This window comes from Microcaecilia unicolor, chromosome 3, assembly GCF_901765095.1.
Source record: "Microcaecilia unicolor chromosome 3, aMicUni1.1, whole genome shotgun sequence".
NCBI lineage: Eukaryota > Metazoa > Chordata > Amphibia > Gymnophiona > Siphonopidae > Microcaecilia > Microcaecilia unicolor.
In genome coordinates, this window is record NC_044033.1 from 227,853,393 (window position 1) to 227,867,842 (window position 14,450).

General features: G+C 49.6%; 1 protein-coding gene across 1 annotated transcript in view; it reads left to right on the plus strand.

The window, feature by feature from the left end:
* LOC115464981 (erythroid membrane-associated protein-like) overlaps nucleotides 1–14,450 on the plus strand; it is an 89,202-nt gene that overhangs the window by 36,038 nt on the left and 38,714 nt on the right. Inside the window, exons 6-7 of the mRNA XM_030195374.1 lie at nucleotides 8,860–8,880; nucleotides 8,965–8,991. Coding sequence (XP_030051234.1) covers nucleotides 8,860–8,880; nucleotides 8,965–8,991 — 48 coding nt within the window. The remainder of the gene's footprint in view (nucleotides 1–8,859; nucleotides 8,881–8,964; nucleotides 8,992–14,450) is intronic.

Sequence of the window (14,450 nt, forward strand, 5' to 3'; positions counted from 1 at the left end):
GACCGCTTACCAATTTTGTAACTGCCCTCTGGATCGACTCCATCCTGCTTATATCTTTCCATAGGTGTGGTTTCTAGCTTTTAAACTCGAACGCTCTGCATTTCTCTTTCTTACCCACAGAGTACTACAGTTCAGTTAGTAACAGCAGTTATTTCATCTTCCTACCAAGACTCACCACCAGCACTGACTGTTCGTTTTTCTTGTATACTAGTAAAAAAAAGGCCCGTTTCTGTATGAAAGGAAACGGGCGCTAGCAAGGTTTTCCCCACCTCCCTCGCTCTCTCCCTCTATCCCCTCCAAGTTCCACGGCCCCCTTTCCTCCCCTCCGATTTCCATGCCGTCCTCCCTCCCTCTGTCACTCTCCTTCCCTCTGTCCGTCCTCCGAGTTCTAGTCTCTCCTCCCTCCCCCCCATCCCCGACACTGGCCCCGGCCATCCCCCTACATGCACGTCGCACCCCCCCTCTGCTACCCTCCCCTCCCCCCTCTTACCGGGGTCCCGGTGGCAGCAGTGAAGAGCGAGCAGGCTCGGCGAGTCTGCTGCCTTCCCTTCTCTTCGCTCTCAGCTCTGACTCTGGTCCCGCCCTCATTTCCTGTTTCTGCAAGGGCGGGACCAGAGCTGAGAGCGAGGAGAAGGGAAGGCAGCAGACTCGGCGAGCCTGCTCGCCCTTCACTGCTGCCGCCGGGACCACGGTAAGAGGAGGGGGAGGGGGTAGGGAGGTTGGCAATTTCGGGAGGGCAGTTTGGGATGGCAGCAGTCTCAGTTGTCCTTTCTTTTTCTTAGCTTTATTTTCCATGAATGTTCGATGAAGCTGCCTGGGCCCGCACTGCTGTTGTTTGGGCTCTCTGGATGACATCATCCGAGGCTTCAGTCCCAGGCACAGCCAATCAGAATGGAGGCACTGGCCCAGGCAGCCTCATGGAACGTTCATAGTGCAAATTATTATATAGGATTATGTTTCATCATCACATATACTCACAGCTTGTACCACATTGCTTACTCTCAACACATAGTGTGTTCATTTTTATTAGCAACATTTTGTGTTCTTGTCTCAACGTTTCCCTCACTATAGCTTACCGAACATGACTTAAGCTCAGCGTGCTATATACCTCATTTCCACAAGTTTTTCTCATTCTAAACACATAAAGGTATTTACCGGCTTTCAAAAAATTTTTAGCAAATTTTTTATTATTGTTTTCTGGATTTTTAGTACATTTATGATTTGTTATTTTTATGGTTTGCCACTCCCTGTCTGTGATCATTTTCATGTGTTTTCTGGATTTAGACTCCTGAGGCAGGCCTGTTGGCTGAAACACGGCCGTATTCATTCTATAGATTGATCAATAAATTCTGTATTCAAGAACATTGTCCAGTCCTCCTTTTTGAGTCACTGCTGTTTCCTGTGTGTATCAATAACCCTGCCAGAACCCAATACAGATTTCAGAGTGTGGAACTGGCTGTTGATTGGAATCATTAAGATCAGGGCAGGGTTTTCAAGATGACAGCGTTGGAGGCTGGAGTGAGTGGGCATTGAACTGGGTCACAATTTGGGTGTTTGAGTAGGCATGCCTCTGTGTCTGAGAGTACATAAGTACATAAGTAATGCCACACTGGGAAAAGACAAAGGGTCCATCGAGCCCAGCATCCTATCCACGACAGCGGCCAATCCAGGCCAAGGGCACCTGGCAAGCTTCCCAAACGTACAAACATTCTATACATGTTATTCCTGGAATTGTGGATTTTTCCAAGTCCGTTTAGTAGTGGTTTATGGACTTGTCTTTTATGAAACCGTCCAACCCCTTTTTAAACTCTGCTAAGCTAACCACCGTCACCACTTTCTCCGGCAACGAATTCCAGAGTTTAATTACCCGTTGGGTGAAGAAATATTTTCTCCGATTTGTTTTAAATTTACTACACTGTAGTTTCATCGCATGCCCCCTAGTCCTAGTATTTTTGGAAAGCGTGAACAGACGCTTCACATCCACCTGTTCCACTCCACTCATTATTTTATATACCTCTATCTTGTATCCCCTCAGCCGTCTGTTCTCCAAGCTGAAAAGCCCTAGCCTCCTTAGTCTTTCTTCATAGGGAAGTCGTCCCATCCCCGCTATCATTTTAGTCGCCCTTCGCTGCACCTTTTCCAATTCTGCTATATCTTTCTTGAGATGCGGCGACCAGAATTGAACACAATACTCAAGGTGCGGTCGCACTATGGAGCGATATAACGGCATTATGACATCCTCACACCTGTTTTCCATACCTTTCCTAATAATACCCAACATTCTATTCGCTTTCCTAGCCGCAGCAGCACACTGAGCAGAAGGTTTCAATGTATTATCGATGACGACACCCAGATCCCTTTCTTGGTCCGTAACTCCTAACGTGGAACCTTGCATGACGTAGCTATAATTCGGGTTCTTTTTTCCCATGTGCATCACCTTGCACTTGCTCATATTAAACGGCATCTGCCATTTAACCGCCCAGTCTCCCAGTCTCGTAAGGTCCTCTTGTAATTTTTCACAATCCTGTCACGATTTAACGACTTTGAATAACTTTGTGTCATCAGCAAATTTAATTACCTCGCTAGTTACTCCCAGCTCTAAATCATTTATAAATATATTAAAAAGCAGCGGTCCTAGCACAGACCCCTGAGGAACCCCACTAACTACCCTTCTCCATTGTGAATACTGCCCATTTAACCCCACTCTCTGTTTTCTATCCTTCAACCAGTTTTTAATCCACAATAGGACATTTCCTCCTATCCCATGACCCTCCAATTTCCTCTGTAGCCTTTCATGAGGTACCTTGTCAAATGCCTTTTGAATATCCAGATACACAATATCAACCGACTCCCCTTTGTCCACATGTTTGTTTACTCCTTCAAAGAATTGAAGTAAATTGGTCAGGCAAGATTTCCCCACACAAAAGCCATGCTGACTTGGTCTCAGTAATCCATGTCCTTGGATGTGCTCTGTAATTTTGTTTTCAATCATAGCCTCTACCATTTTCCCCGGCACCGACGTCAGACTCACCGGTCTATAATTTCCCGGATCTCCCCTGGAACCTTTTTTAAAAATGGGCGTTACATTGGCCACCCTCCAATCTTCCAGTACCACACTCGATTTTAAGGGTAAATTGCATATCACTAGCAGTAGCTCCGCAAGCTCCACTGTGCTCCTGTTCATCTAATATAATAAAGCGCACCCTCAACGTTCTGAGGACAACGTTCTGTGAAGCCTTGAAGCCTGAAGCCTTGAAGCCATCTGACGTCACTCCCAGGCTGAGGCTGAAGGGTTCGTGGATTCGTGGTGTGAAGCCTTCAAGCCAGCCAGCCGTCTCTGCCCCGCCCTCGCGACAAAACAAACAAATCCGGAAGCGAAACGTCAGGGAAGGAGGCGGCGCTCCCGACGTCTAGCCTTCCCTTCGCTGTGTTCCGCCTTCAAAACAAGGCGGAACACAGCGAAGGGAAAGCTAGACGTCGGGAGCGCCGCCTCCTTCCCTGACGCTTCGCTGCACGAACCGCCACGGAGGTAAAGTTAAAAAGAATAAAAAAAAAAAAAAAGGGATGCATGGATGCGAAGGGGTGGGGGGCATGGATGCGAGGGGGGGGGCATGGATGCGAGGCATGGATGCGAAGGGGGGGGGCAAGGATGCGAAGGGGGGGGGGGAGAAGAGGGCGGGCCAGGCTGGGACATGGGAGAGAGAGTAGCATGGATGCGAGGGGGGGGTCATGGAAGGGCGAGAGGGGACTTGCTGGAAAAGGATGAATGGAGGCGGCAGGGGACAGAGGAGCATGGATGGGTATGGATTAGGAGGGCAGGGCACAGGGAGAGAGGGGAATTACTGGAAATGGATGAATGGAGGGGGCAGGGGACAGAGGAGCATGGGTGGGCATGGATTGGGAGGGCAGGACTCAGGGAGAGAGGGAAATTGCTGGATAGGGAAAATGGAGGGGCCAGGTGACAGATGAGCATGGATGGGCATGGATTGGAAGGGCAGGATTCAGGGAGAGGGGAATTGCTGGATAGGGATGAATGGAGGGGACAGATGGGCATGGATGGATATGGATTGCAGAGCAGGCCTCAGGCAGAGAGGGGAAATGCTGGATATGGAAAAATGGAGGGGCCAGGTGACAGAGGAGCATGAATGGGCATGGATTGGAAGGGCAGGACTCAGGGAGAGGGGAATTGCTGGATAGGGATGAATGGAGGGGACAGATGGGCATGGATGGATATGGATTGCAGAGCAGGCCTCAGGCAGAGAGGGGAAATGCTGGATAGGGAAAAATGGAGGGGCCAGGTGACAGATGAGCATGGATGGGCATGGATTGGAAGGGCAGGACTCAGGGAGAGAGGAATTGCTGGATAGGGATGAATGGAGGGGACAGATGGGCATGGATGGATATGGATTGCAGAGCAGGCCTCAGGCAGAGAGGGGAAATGCTGGATAGGGAAAAATGGAGGGGCCAGGTGACAGAGGAGCATGGATGGGCATGGATTGGAAGGGCAGGACTCAGGGAGAGGGGAATTGCTGGATAGGGATGAATGGAGGGGACAGATGGGCATGGATGGATATGGATTGCAGAGCAGGCCTCAGGCAGAGAGGGGAAATGCTGGATAGGGAAAAATGGAGGGGCCAGGTGACAGATGAGCATGGATGGGCATGGATTGGAAGGGCAGGACTCGGGGAGAGGGGAATTGCTGGATAGGGATGAATGGAGGGGACAGATGGGCATGGATGGATATGGATTGCAGAGCAGGCCTCAGGCAGAGAGGGGAAATGCTGGATAGGGAAAAATGGAGGGGCCAGGTGACAGAGGAGCATGGATTGGAAGGGCAGGACTCAGGGAGAGGGGAATTGCTGCATAGGGATGAATGGAGGGGACAGATGGGCATGGATGGATATGGATTGCAGGGCAGGCCTCAGGCAGAGAGGGGAAATGCTGGATAGGGATGAATGGAGGGGGCAGGTGACAGACAAACATGGATGGCCATGGATTGGGAGGGCAGGGCTCAGGGACAGAGGGGAATTGCTGGAAAAGGATGAATGGAGGGGGCAGGGGACAGATGGCCATGGATTGGGAGGGCACGGCTCACACTCTCTCTCTCATATACAATGTCTTTCTGACTCTCACTCTCACACACTCTGTCTCACACTGTATCACATTCACTCTCTATGTGCCACACAGTCACTCACACACTCGCTTGGTCTCATACACTCACTCAACAGAGAATCTGTGTCTCACACACACTCTCTCTCTCGCCCACACACACACACTCTCACTCACACTGAGGCATATTTTCAAAGCACTTAGCCTCCCAAAGTTCCATAGAAACCTATGGAACTTAGCCTCCCAAAGTGCTTTGAAAATATGCCTCACTGTGTCTCACATACACACTTGCACACACTCTCATTCTCACACACACACTCTCTCACAAACACACTCACACCCAGACTCACGCTCTCTCTCACACAATCACACTTTCACTCTGACTCTCAAACAGTCACTCTCACATACACTCTCCCAAACATACACACTCCGAGGAAAACCTTGCTAGCGCCCGTTTCATTTGTGTCAGAAACGGGCCTTTTTTACTAGTAACTTCATAAAATGCATCCCTGATCATACACGTCATACACTACATTCACAGGATGTAAATTTGATCACATCTCTAGGATGGGTCACTTGGAAGTTTTTGTATTAAGTACGATCCTTCAATTACATTTCTATTGGTCTCGTGCAGATTTGACAAATCTCACAAAAGCCTTACTGTTGTTATGTTTAGATTACTGTAATGCAGTTACTTGGTTTTATTAGAAAAGGAAACTCATTGATTAGAGTTGACACAACATACCACAGCCTGCCCGACAGATGGGTTGATAAAATTTGATCCCATGATACCAGTTCTTATTGTTTCATTAGTTACCAATAAAATGATGGGTACATTATAAGATATTATAATCATCTGTAAAGCTTGTACTGAGTGTTCACCAGTGTGCTCCTGTTCATAATTTCATAAAATGCATCCCTGATCATACACTACATTCACAGGATGTAAATTTGATTTGGTCCTAAAGGGGTTCATTTAGTTTAGCATTGGGAGTTTGGTTTTTCAGTTATAAAATAGGTTGAGATGTGTGAAGGATTTATCTCTATTTTTAAAAAGGTTAAAAATGTATTTGTTTCACTGTGCATACTGATAAGATAACAATGGGGCAGATGGGTGGATTCTTGCACTGCTGTTGTGAAATATTGTGGTAATCTATGTGTTTATTGCATTTTGTCATATTATTTTCTAACTTATGGCCAGACAAAATTTAACCACTAAACTGGGAGAGGAATCAAACATTTGGTTGAGATCCTTCCAAAGGAGGGTAGGGTTATATGGCCATATCTCTCAATAGAGGAGGGTGAATAGTGGAGTGATACAGGGATCTGTACTGGGACCCATGCTATTTGACATCTTATAAATGATCTGGAAGGCGTTTGAAATTATAAGGGGCATTTGTTGCCACATTCATTAAATTTATTTGCGTACTTGCAGGTGATACATGTCAAATCTATTCTATCACGCTGCTCCCGAGGGGTTTACAGTTTATTAGAGGAATTTTTTTGACCAATGACCAGGCTGGCATCTCGGTAGCCAATCTTCATAAGGCTTTAATGCAACTTATTCCTCATAAAGACTTTACAGATTTGGCACATAAGTGGTATTTAGATTCTAAATGTTCCATTCCTGGGGGGGGGGGGGGGGGTTTCTACACCTCATTCAACAGATTCCGAAGTATGTACATAGTGCTCATTATAGGGAATGTCAATTTAGGATAATTATGAGAGCCTATATATCTCCTAGACAGGAACACTACGCGTGGTGTAGAGATACTAAGGAGTGTACTAAATGTGGGGGTCCCTCTGCTACGCTGGCTCATGCTCTCTGGTTTTGTCCAGCTATTCATAGATTTTGGTCTCAGTTAATTCCATATTGGGAGCGTTTATTGCACAAACCAATTAGAGCCATGCCACAGACCATTATATTAGGGTGGGTGGGACAAGATGCTACACTCGTACAGAAAGAGCGTCTATTGGTATATAAAGCAGCTGTAGTAGGGAAAAAATGCATCTTGCAGTGTTGGACTCAAGAAGCAGCTCCCAGTTTTTGGGCTTGGAAGAATGCATTTCATACTCTATTACTTATGGAAGCAAGAGATGCTGGGCAGACCCCAAATCGAAAGAAAAATGTTTGGTCCGTTTGGGAGCCATATATTATGGTGCTGTCTCCGAGGATATGCAGTCTTCTCCTGAATCAAGTTTCGCTGTAATCTTTTGGAAAGATGATAATTATTCTCATGTGTCAGATTGGATGGCAGTCCTTAGTTGGGGTTAGCCACATTGTATGGTTACAACCTGTTGTTGTTATGGGGGTCACTAATGTTGGAAGCTCTGATTAGGAATAAGGGGGACTCTCCCTATGTATGAGAGGGGCTGTTGTTTTTGTGTGGTAGGGTTGGGTTCAGGAGGAGGGAAGGGGTGGGGAGTTGGAGGGGCTGGGGGGGGGGAAGATATCAAGGGCACTGGTTATAATCTTACGAATGGAATTGAGGGTTACATAAACTTTGGACCTGGAGAAGCCAGGCCAATTCTTGTTTAAATTTATGATGATATCGTGTTTTCATGACTGTGTTATTAATGCTGTGGAGTATTCTTTGATCCATATTCTGGTATTGTATCCTCCTTTTTTTGCCATAAATAAAAAATATTTACCATAAATGATCTGGAAATTGGAACAAGTGAGGTGATTAAATTTTAAGATGACACAAAACTATTCAAGGTTATTAAAACACATGTGGACTGTGAAAAATTGCAGGAAGACCTTAGGAAATTAGAAAACTGGACAACCAAATGGCAGATGAAATTTAATGTGGACAATGCAAAGTGATTTACATGGGAAAGAATAATCCGAATCATAGTTACCTGATGGTATGGTCTACCTTGGGGTTCAGCACCCAAGAAAAAGATTTAGGTGGTGTTGTAGACAATACGCTGAAATCTTCTGCCCAGTGTGTGGTGGCAGGCAAAAAAAGCAAACAGGATGCTAGGAATTATTAGGAAAGGGATAGTATATATGATAGTCTCTTTATTGCTCCATGGTGCTACATCACCTTGAGTATTTTGTTCAGTTCTGGTCTCCATATCTCAAAAAAGATATAGCAGAATTAGAAAACGTTCAAAGAAGTGCGACCAAGGGGATGGATCTCCTCTCATATGAGGAAAGGATAAAGCGGTTAGGGCTCTTCAGCTTGGAGAAGAGGCGGCAGAGGGGAGATATGATTGAGGTCTACAAAATCCTGAGTGGTGTAGAACAAATAGAAATGAATCGATTTTTTACCCTTTCAAAAAGTACAAAGACTTGGGAGCACTCAATGAAGAATCATGGAAATACTTTTAAAACAAATAGGAGGAAATATTTTTTCACTCAATGAATAGTTCTGGAACTCATTGCCAAATGATATGGTAACAGCTGTTAGTGTATCTGGGTTTAAAAAAGGTTTGGATAAGTTCCTGGAAGAAAAGCCCATAGTCTGCTATTGAGACAGATATAGGGAAGCCACTGCTTGCCCTGGGGATTGGCAGCATGGAATGTTGCTACTATTTGGGTTTCTGCCAGGTACTTGTGACCTGGATTGGCCACTGTTGGAAAGAGGATACTGGGCTAGACAGACCATTGGTCTGACCCAGTATGGCTGTTCTTAAAGTTACCCAGACAAATCTTTTGACTATTGCCTTGTTATGATTAGTAAAGTGAAGAAAATTTTTACAAATCAGCAACTCTAACTTTTATCCCTTTATATTTTTATATAGAATCTCTTCGTACAGAACTTGGTAAGTAATTGTTCTCAAGTTTGTCAAACTTTTGCTTAAAGATGTTCTAAGGTCTGACAGTTGTGTTTTTGTCTTTGATTTCAGAGTGGAGACGATGCTGTAGCTACGAAGGTAACACCATCTGACAATCTCATGTACTCAATGTGAAATTCCTGTTCCATATCATCATGCTGATCAATCCATAGACTGGTGGGTTGTGTCCATCTACCAGCAGGTGGAGATAGAGAGCAAAGCTTTTGCCTCCCTATATGTGGTCATGTGCTGCCGGAAACTCCTCAGTATGTTCTCTATCTCAGCAGCTCTGGCTAGGTCTCCAAGCCTAATTTTTAGGTTTTGTTGAGTACCTGGGGTTGAGGGCTCTTCTTGAGCAAGTGCAAACCTGGTGGTGCCAGGTCCCTCCTTTTCTCCCCCCTCCCGCTGGCTCCGTTGAAAAAAAAAAAAAATTTTTGGACGTCCTTAAGGGCGTTTATTTCAACGTTTATTGCAGCTACTCACTGGGACACCAGTTCGTTACAGCTCGGAGCGAGAAGCAGGTAATTTTTACCTTTTTGTAGCGAGCAGGGGGTTCCCCGATCGGTCTCCACGTGGCCTATGGCGTCGAAGGGCGTGTGCGCTTCTAGCGGGGATGAGGGGGTCTTAAAGTCTGATTCGCCCTTGTTCGGTGTCAGTTTGGAGGCCGGTCAGTGTCCCGGTTCTTCCTCCGGTGCGGCGGTTTTTCCCGCCATAAATGCCCATCCCCCGCTGCTCGCCTCCGCCATCTTGGCCGGCCACTCTGCTCGGACGGCTTCTTCTTGGGCCGCCCTTGAGGTGGGAGACGTTAATTCTATGGCTGCCCTTGATTTGGGCGACGGCAAAAAAGCGGCCAAAGTTAAGCGCCGTTCTTCCCGCGCGGCTCCCTCGCGGAGTGTCGCGCCGGACGCCATTTTGGATGCTCAGCATGTTTCTCCCCCGCTCTTCCGAGCGCCGGTTGAGGGTGCGTCTAGGGCTGTGGCCCAGGCTGCTGAAGTGCACAGTCTGGGGGGTTTCTCCCCCGAGTTCATTTTGCTGCTGCATCAGGCCTTCCTTATGCAAAACGCTGCCCCGGCTCCCTTGTCCGATAAAGGGGTTGAGGCCCACGGAAGTAAACGCCCTCGGGTGGATTTCCAGGCCTTAGAGGACTCTGTCTCCTCTGATGTAGATGAGGGCAGCGTATCTGGGTTCTCCCAACGGTCCTTTGGGGATTCCTTGGAGGAGACGGATTCCCGCTCGGATGGAGCGGATGACCTCTCTGCAGCGCGGATTTTTCGCTCAGAGGACTTGCCCAACCTGTTAGTGCAGGCCATGAGCATTTTGAAGATTTCCTCTCCAGGGGACGTCTCTCCCTCAGCCCCTGTTGGCTCAGCCATTATGCTGGGGACGAAGCGCCCGCCTAGAACCTTCCACGTGCATGATGCCATGCACACCTTGATTTCGGCTCAATAGGATGTCCCGGAAGCGAGCCTCAAAGTGGCTAGGGCTATGTCCCGCCTCTATCCTCTGCCTGAAAGTGAACGGGAGGCCTTTTTTTTGGCCTACCGTGGATTCTTTAATCACTGCGGTGACTAAGAAAACGGCGTTGCCAGTGGAAGGTGGCACGGCCCTAAAGGACGCCCAAGACAGAAGATTGGAGGCGGCCTTAAGGTCGTCCTTCGAGGCGGCTGCTTTAAGTTTGCAGGCCTCAGTTTGCGGCTCCTATGTGGCCAGGGCGTGCCTGACGATTGTGCAGCGGGCTTCCCCCTCGGATCCTTCCTTGAGGGCTGATTGGCCGGCCCTGGAATCGGGCTTGGCTTATTTGGCAGACTTGCTGTATGATGTCTTGAGAGCCTCGGCTAAAGGTATGGCTCAGACAGTCTCTGCGCGGCGCTGGCTTTGGCTGAAGCATTGGTCTGCTGACCACGCCTCTAAGTCTCGCCTGGCTAAGTTGCCTTTTAAAGGCAAGCTGCTCTTTGGGGTCGAGCTGGACAAAATTGTGACCGATCTCGGCACGTCTAAGGGCAAGAGGTTACCAGAGGTCAGGGCTCGGGCCAGTGCTCGCCCCGGTAACTCCAGAGGACGGTTTCAGGAAGCCCGTCGGTACCGCCCGGGCAAGTCGGGCTCCTCTGCCCCCTCTTCCTTCAAAAGGAACTTCTCCCCCAAGCAGCATTCCTTTCGCAGAGACCGCCGTCCCGGAGGTGCGCCCTCCGGTCCTCCCCCAGGGTCTCGTACCCAATGACGGGGCCCTGGTCCATGGCCCAGTGCAGATTGGAGGACGCCTGTCCTCGTTTCTGGGCGAGTGGACCAGTGTAACTTCAGACGCTTGGGTGCTGGAAGTCATCAGAGACTGCTACAAGCTAGAGTTCTGCCGACCCTTAAGAGACGGGTTTGTACTCTCTCCCTGCAAGTCTCCGGTCAAAGCTGTGGCAGTGCAGCAGACTTTGGACAATCTGATCCGCCTGGGTGCGGTCGTTCCGGTGCCAGAAAATCAGCTTGGCAAGGGACGTTACTCCATTTACTTTGTGGTACCAAAGAAAGGAGGTTCTGTACGGCCAATCCTCGACCTCAAAGGGGTCAATTGGGCCTTGAAAGTTCGGCACTTTCGCATGGAGACTCTCCGCTCTGTTATAGTGGCAGTGAAGGCAGGGGAGTTCCTGGCATCCTTGGACATCAAGGAAGCGTATTTGCATATTCCCATCTGGCCTCCTCATCAACGCTTTCTGCGTTTTGCAGTCCTGGGCCGACACTTCCAGTTCAGAGCCCTCCCGTTCGGGTTGGCTACTGCTCTGCGGACCTTCTCCAAAGTAATGGTGGTCATCGCGGCCTTCCTGCGAAAGGAAGGAGTACAAGTCCATCCTTATCTGGATGACTGGTTGATCCGAGCCCCCTCTTATGCAGAGTGCGGCAAAGCTGTGGACCGGGTGATTACTCTTTTGAGCTCCCTGGGGTGGATCATCAACTGGGAGAAAAGCCAGCTGCGCCCGACTCAGTCCCTGGAGTATCTGGGAGTTCGATTCGACACCTAAGTGGGCAGAGTGTTCCTGCCAGACAATCGGATTGTCAAGCTTCAGGCTCAGGTGGACCAGTTCCTAGTAGCCTCTCCTCTTCGGGCTTGGGACTATGTGCAGCTGTTGGGCTCTATGACGGCCACGATGGAAGTAGTGCCCTGGGCCAGGGCTCATATGAGACCACTACAACACTCTCTGCTGCAGCGCTGGACCCCAGTGTCGGAGGATTATGCTGTGCGCCTTCCCTTGGACCCAGCAGTGCGCAAGGCGCTGAGCTGGTGGCTGAAGACAGACAAGTTGTCTGCAGGAATGCCTCTTGTGACCCCAGAGTGGATTGTCGTCACGACGGATGCCTCTTTGACGGGCTGGGGAGCCCACTGCTTGGGAAGGACAGCGCAGGGGCTCTGGTCTCCTGCAGAGGCAAAGTGGTCTATCAACCTCCTGGAACTCAGAGCCATTCGGTTGGCGCTTTTGGAGTTCCTCCCGGTATTGGCGTTGAAGCCAGTACGGGTCCTGTCGGACAATGCCACGGCTGTGGCCTAAGTCAACCGCCAGGGAGGTACCAAGAGCGCCCCTCTAGCCAAGGAGGCCATGAATCTATGCCAGTGGGCGGAAGCGAACCTGGAACAGCTGTCAGCGGCCCACATTGCCGGAGTCATGAATGTCAAGGCGGACTTTCTCAGTCGCCATACCTTGGAGCCCGGAGAGTGGCAGTTATCGGCTCAGGCGTTCTTGGACATCACGAAGCGCTGGGGCCAGCCGAACCTAGATCTGATGGCGTCATCAGCCAATTGCCAAGTGCCGCGCTTTTTCAGCAGAGGACGGGACCCTCGATCTCTGGGAGTAGATGCTCTTCTCCAACAGTGGCCGACACAGGAGCTTCTCTGTGTTCCCGCCCTGGCCCATGCTGGGCAGGGTGCTAGACCGGGTGGCAAAGCATCCGGGCCGGATAATCCTGGTGGGTCCGGACTGGCCCAGACGTCCCTGGTATGCGGACTTGATCAGGCTCTCAGTGGACGACCCTCTGCGACTGCCAGTGGAGCAGGGTCTGTTGCATCAGGGTCCCGTGGTGATGGAGGATCCCTCCCCCTTTGGTCTTACGGCCTGGCTATTGAGCGGCAGCGTCTGAGGAAGAAGGGCTTCTCAGACAAGGTCATCGCCACTATGCTGAGAGCGAGGAAGCGCTCTACTTCTACTGCTTACGCCAGGGTTTGGCGTAACTTTGCAGCGTGGTGTGAAGCAGGCTCACTTTCCCCCTTCACTGCTCCAATCTCTTCAGTGTTGGCGTTCCTGCAAGAAGGTCTGGAGAAAGGCCTGTCGCTCAGTTCCCTTAAAGTCCAGGTAGCGGCTCTGGCTTGCTTCAGGGGCCGCCTGAAGGGTGCTTCCCTGGCTTCGCAGCCAGATGTGGTACGTTTTCTCAAGGGAGTTAATCACCTGCGCCCTCCTCTGCACTCAGTGGTGCCTGCATGGAATCTCAACCTGGTGCTAAGAGCCTTGCAGAAGCCACCTTTTGAACCCTTGTCGAGGGCATCTCTGAAAGACCTGACGTTGAAAGCAGTCTTTTTGGTGGCTATCACTTCAGCCAGAAGAGTTTCCGAGCTCCAGGCACTATCATGTCGAGAGCCTTTCCTGCAGTTCACTGAGGCAGGAGTGTCTATTCGCACAGTGCCTTCCTTCCTGCCCAAGATTGTTTCTCGCTTCCATGTGAATCAGCAGCTCTGTCTCCCTTCCTTTCGTAGGGAGGACTACCCAGAGGAGTACTCTGCTGTCAAATATCTAGATGTGAGACGAGTCATAATCAGATACTTGGAAGTGACCAATGATTTCCGGAAGTCGGATCATCTGTTTGTCCTGTTTGCAGGTCCTTGTAAGGGTCTGCAGGCTGCTAAGCCTACAGTGGCAAGATGGGTCAAGGAAGCCATTGCAGCGGCTTATGTGGCTGCGGGGAAGGTGCCGCCTATCCAGCTGAAGGCTCACTCCACTAGAGCTCAGGCGGCCTCGATGGCAGAGGCCGGGTCCGTCTCCTTGGAAGAGATTTGCAAGGCGGCAACTTGGGCATCGGCCCATACCTTCTCCAGGCATTACCGCTTGACTGTGGCTGCTCGGGCGGAGGCCCGTTTGGAGCTTCAGTGTTGCGGTCAGGGATTTCAATGTCCCGCCCTGGGTGAGTACTGCTTCGGTACATCCCACCAGTCTATGGATTGATCAGCATGATGATATGGAAGGTAAAATTATTATCATACCTGATAATTTTCTTTCCATTAATCATAGCTGATCAATCCATAGCCCCTCCCAGATATCTGTATTGTTTATATTCTGGTTGCATTTCAGGTTCAAGTTTAGTCTTCAGTTCCTGTTCAGGAGGACTTCGTGTTCAAGTTTTTTCAATTGGATTCTTCAAGAGTTGAGACGAGTTTGTGTTACAGTGAGCTGCTGCATTCCTCTCCCCTCCGTTTTACGGGGCTGGATTGAGACCTAAATTCTGCCGGCACTCCCTCCCGCTTCGTGCGGCTGTAGGGCAGCTTTGTACCCCTCCCGCTTCGGCGGTGTTAGGTCAGTCATCTCCTCCCG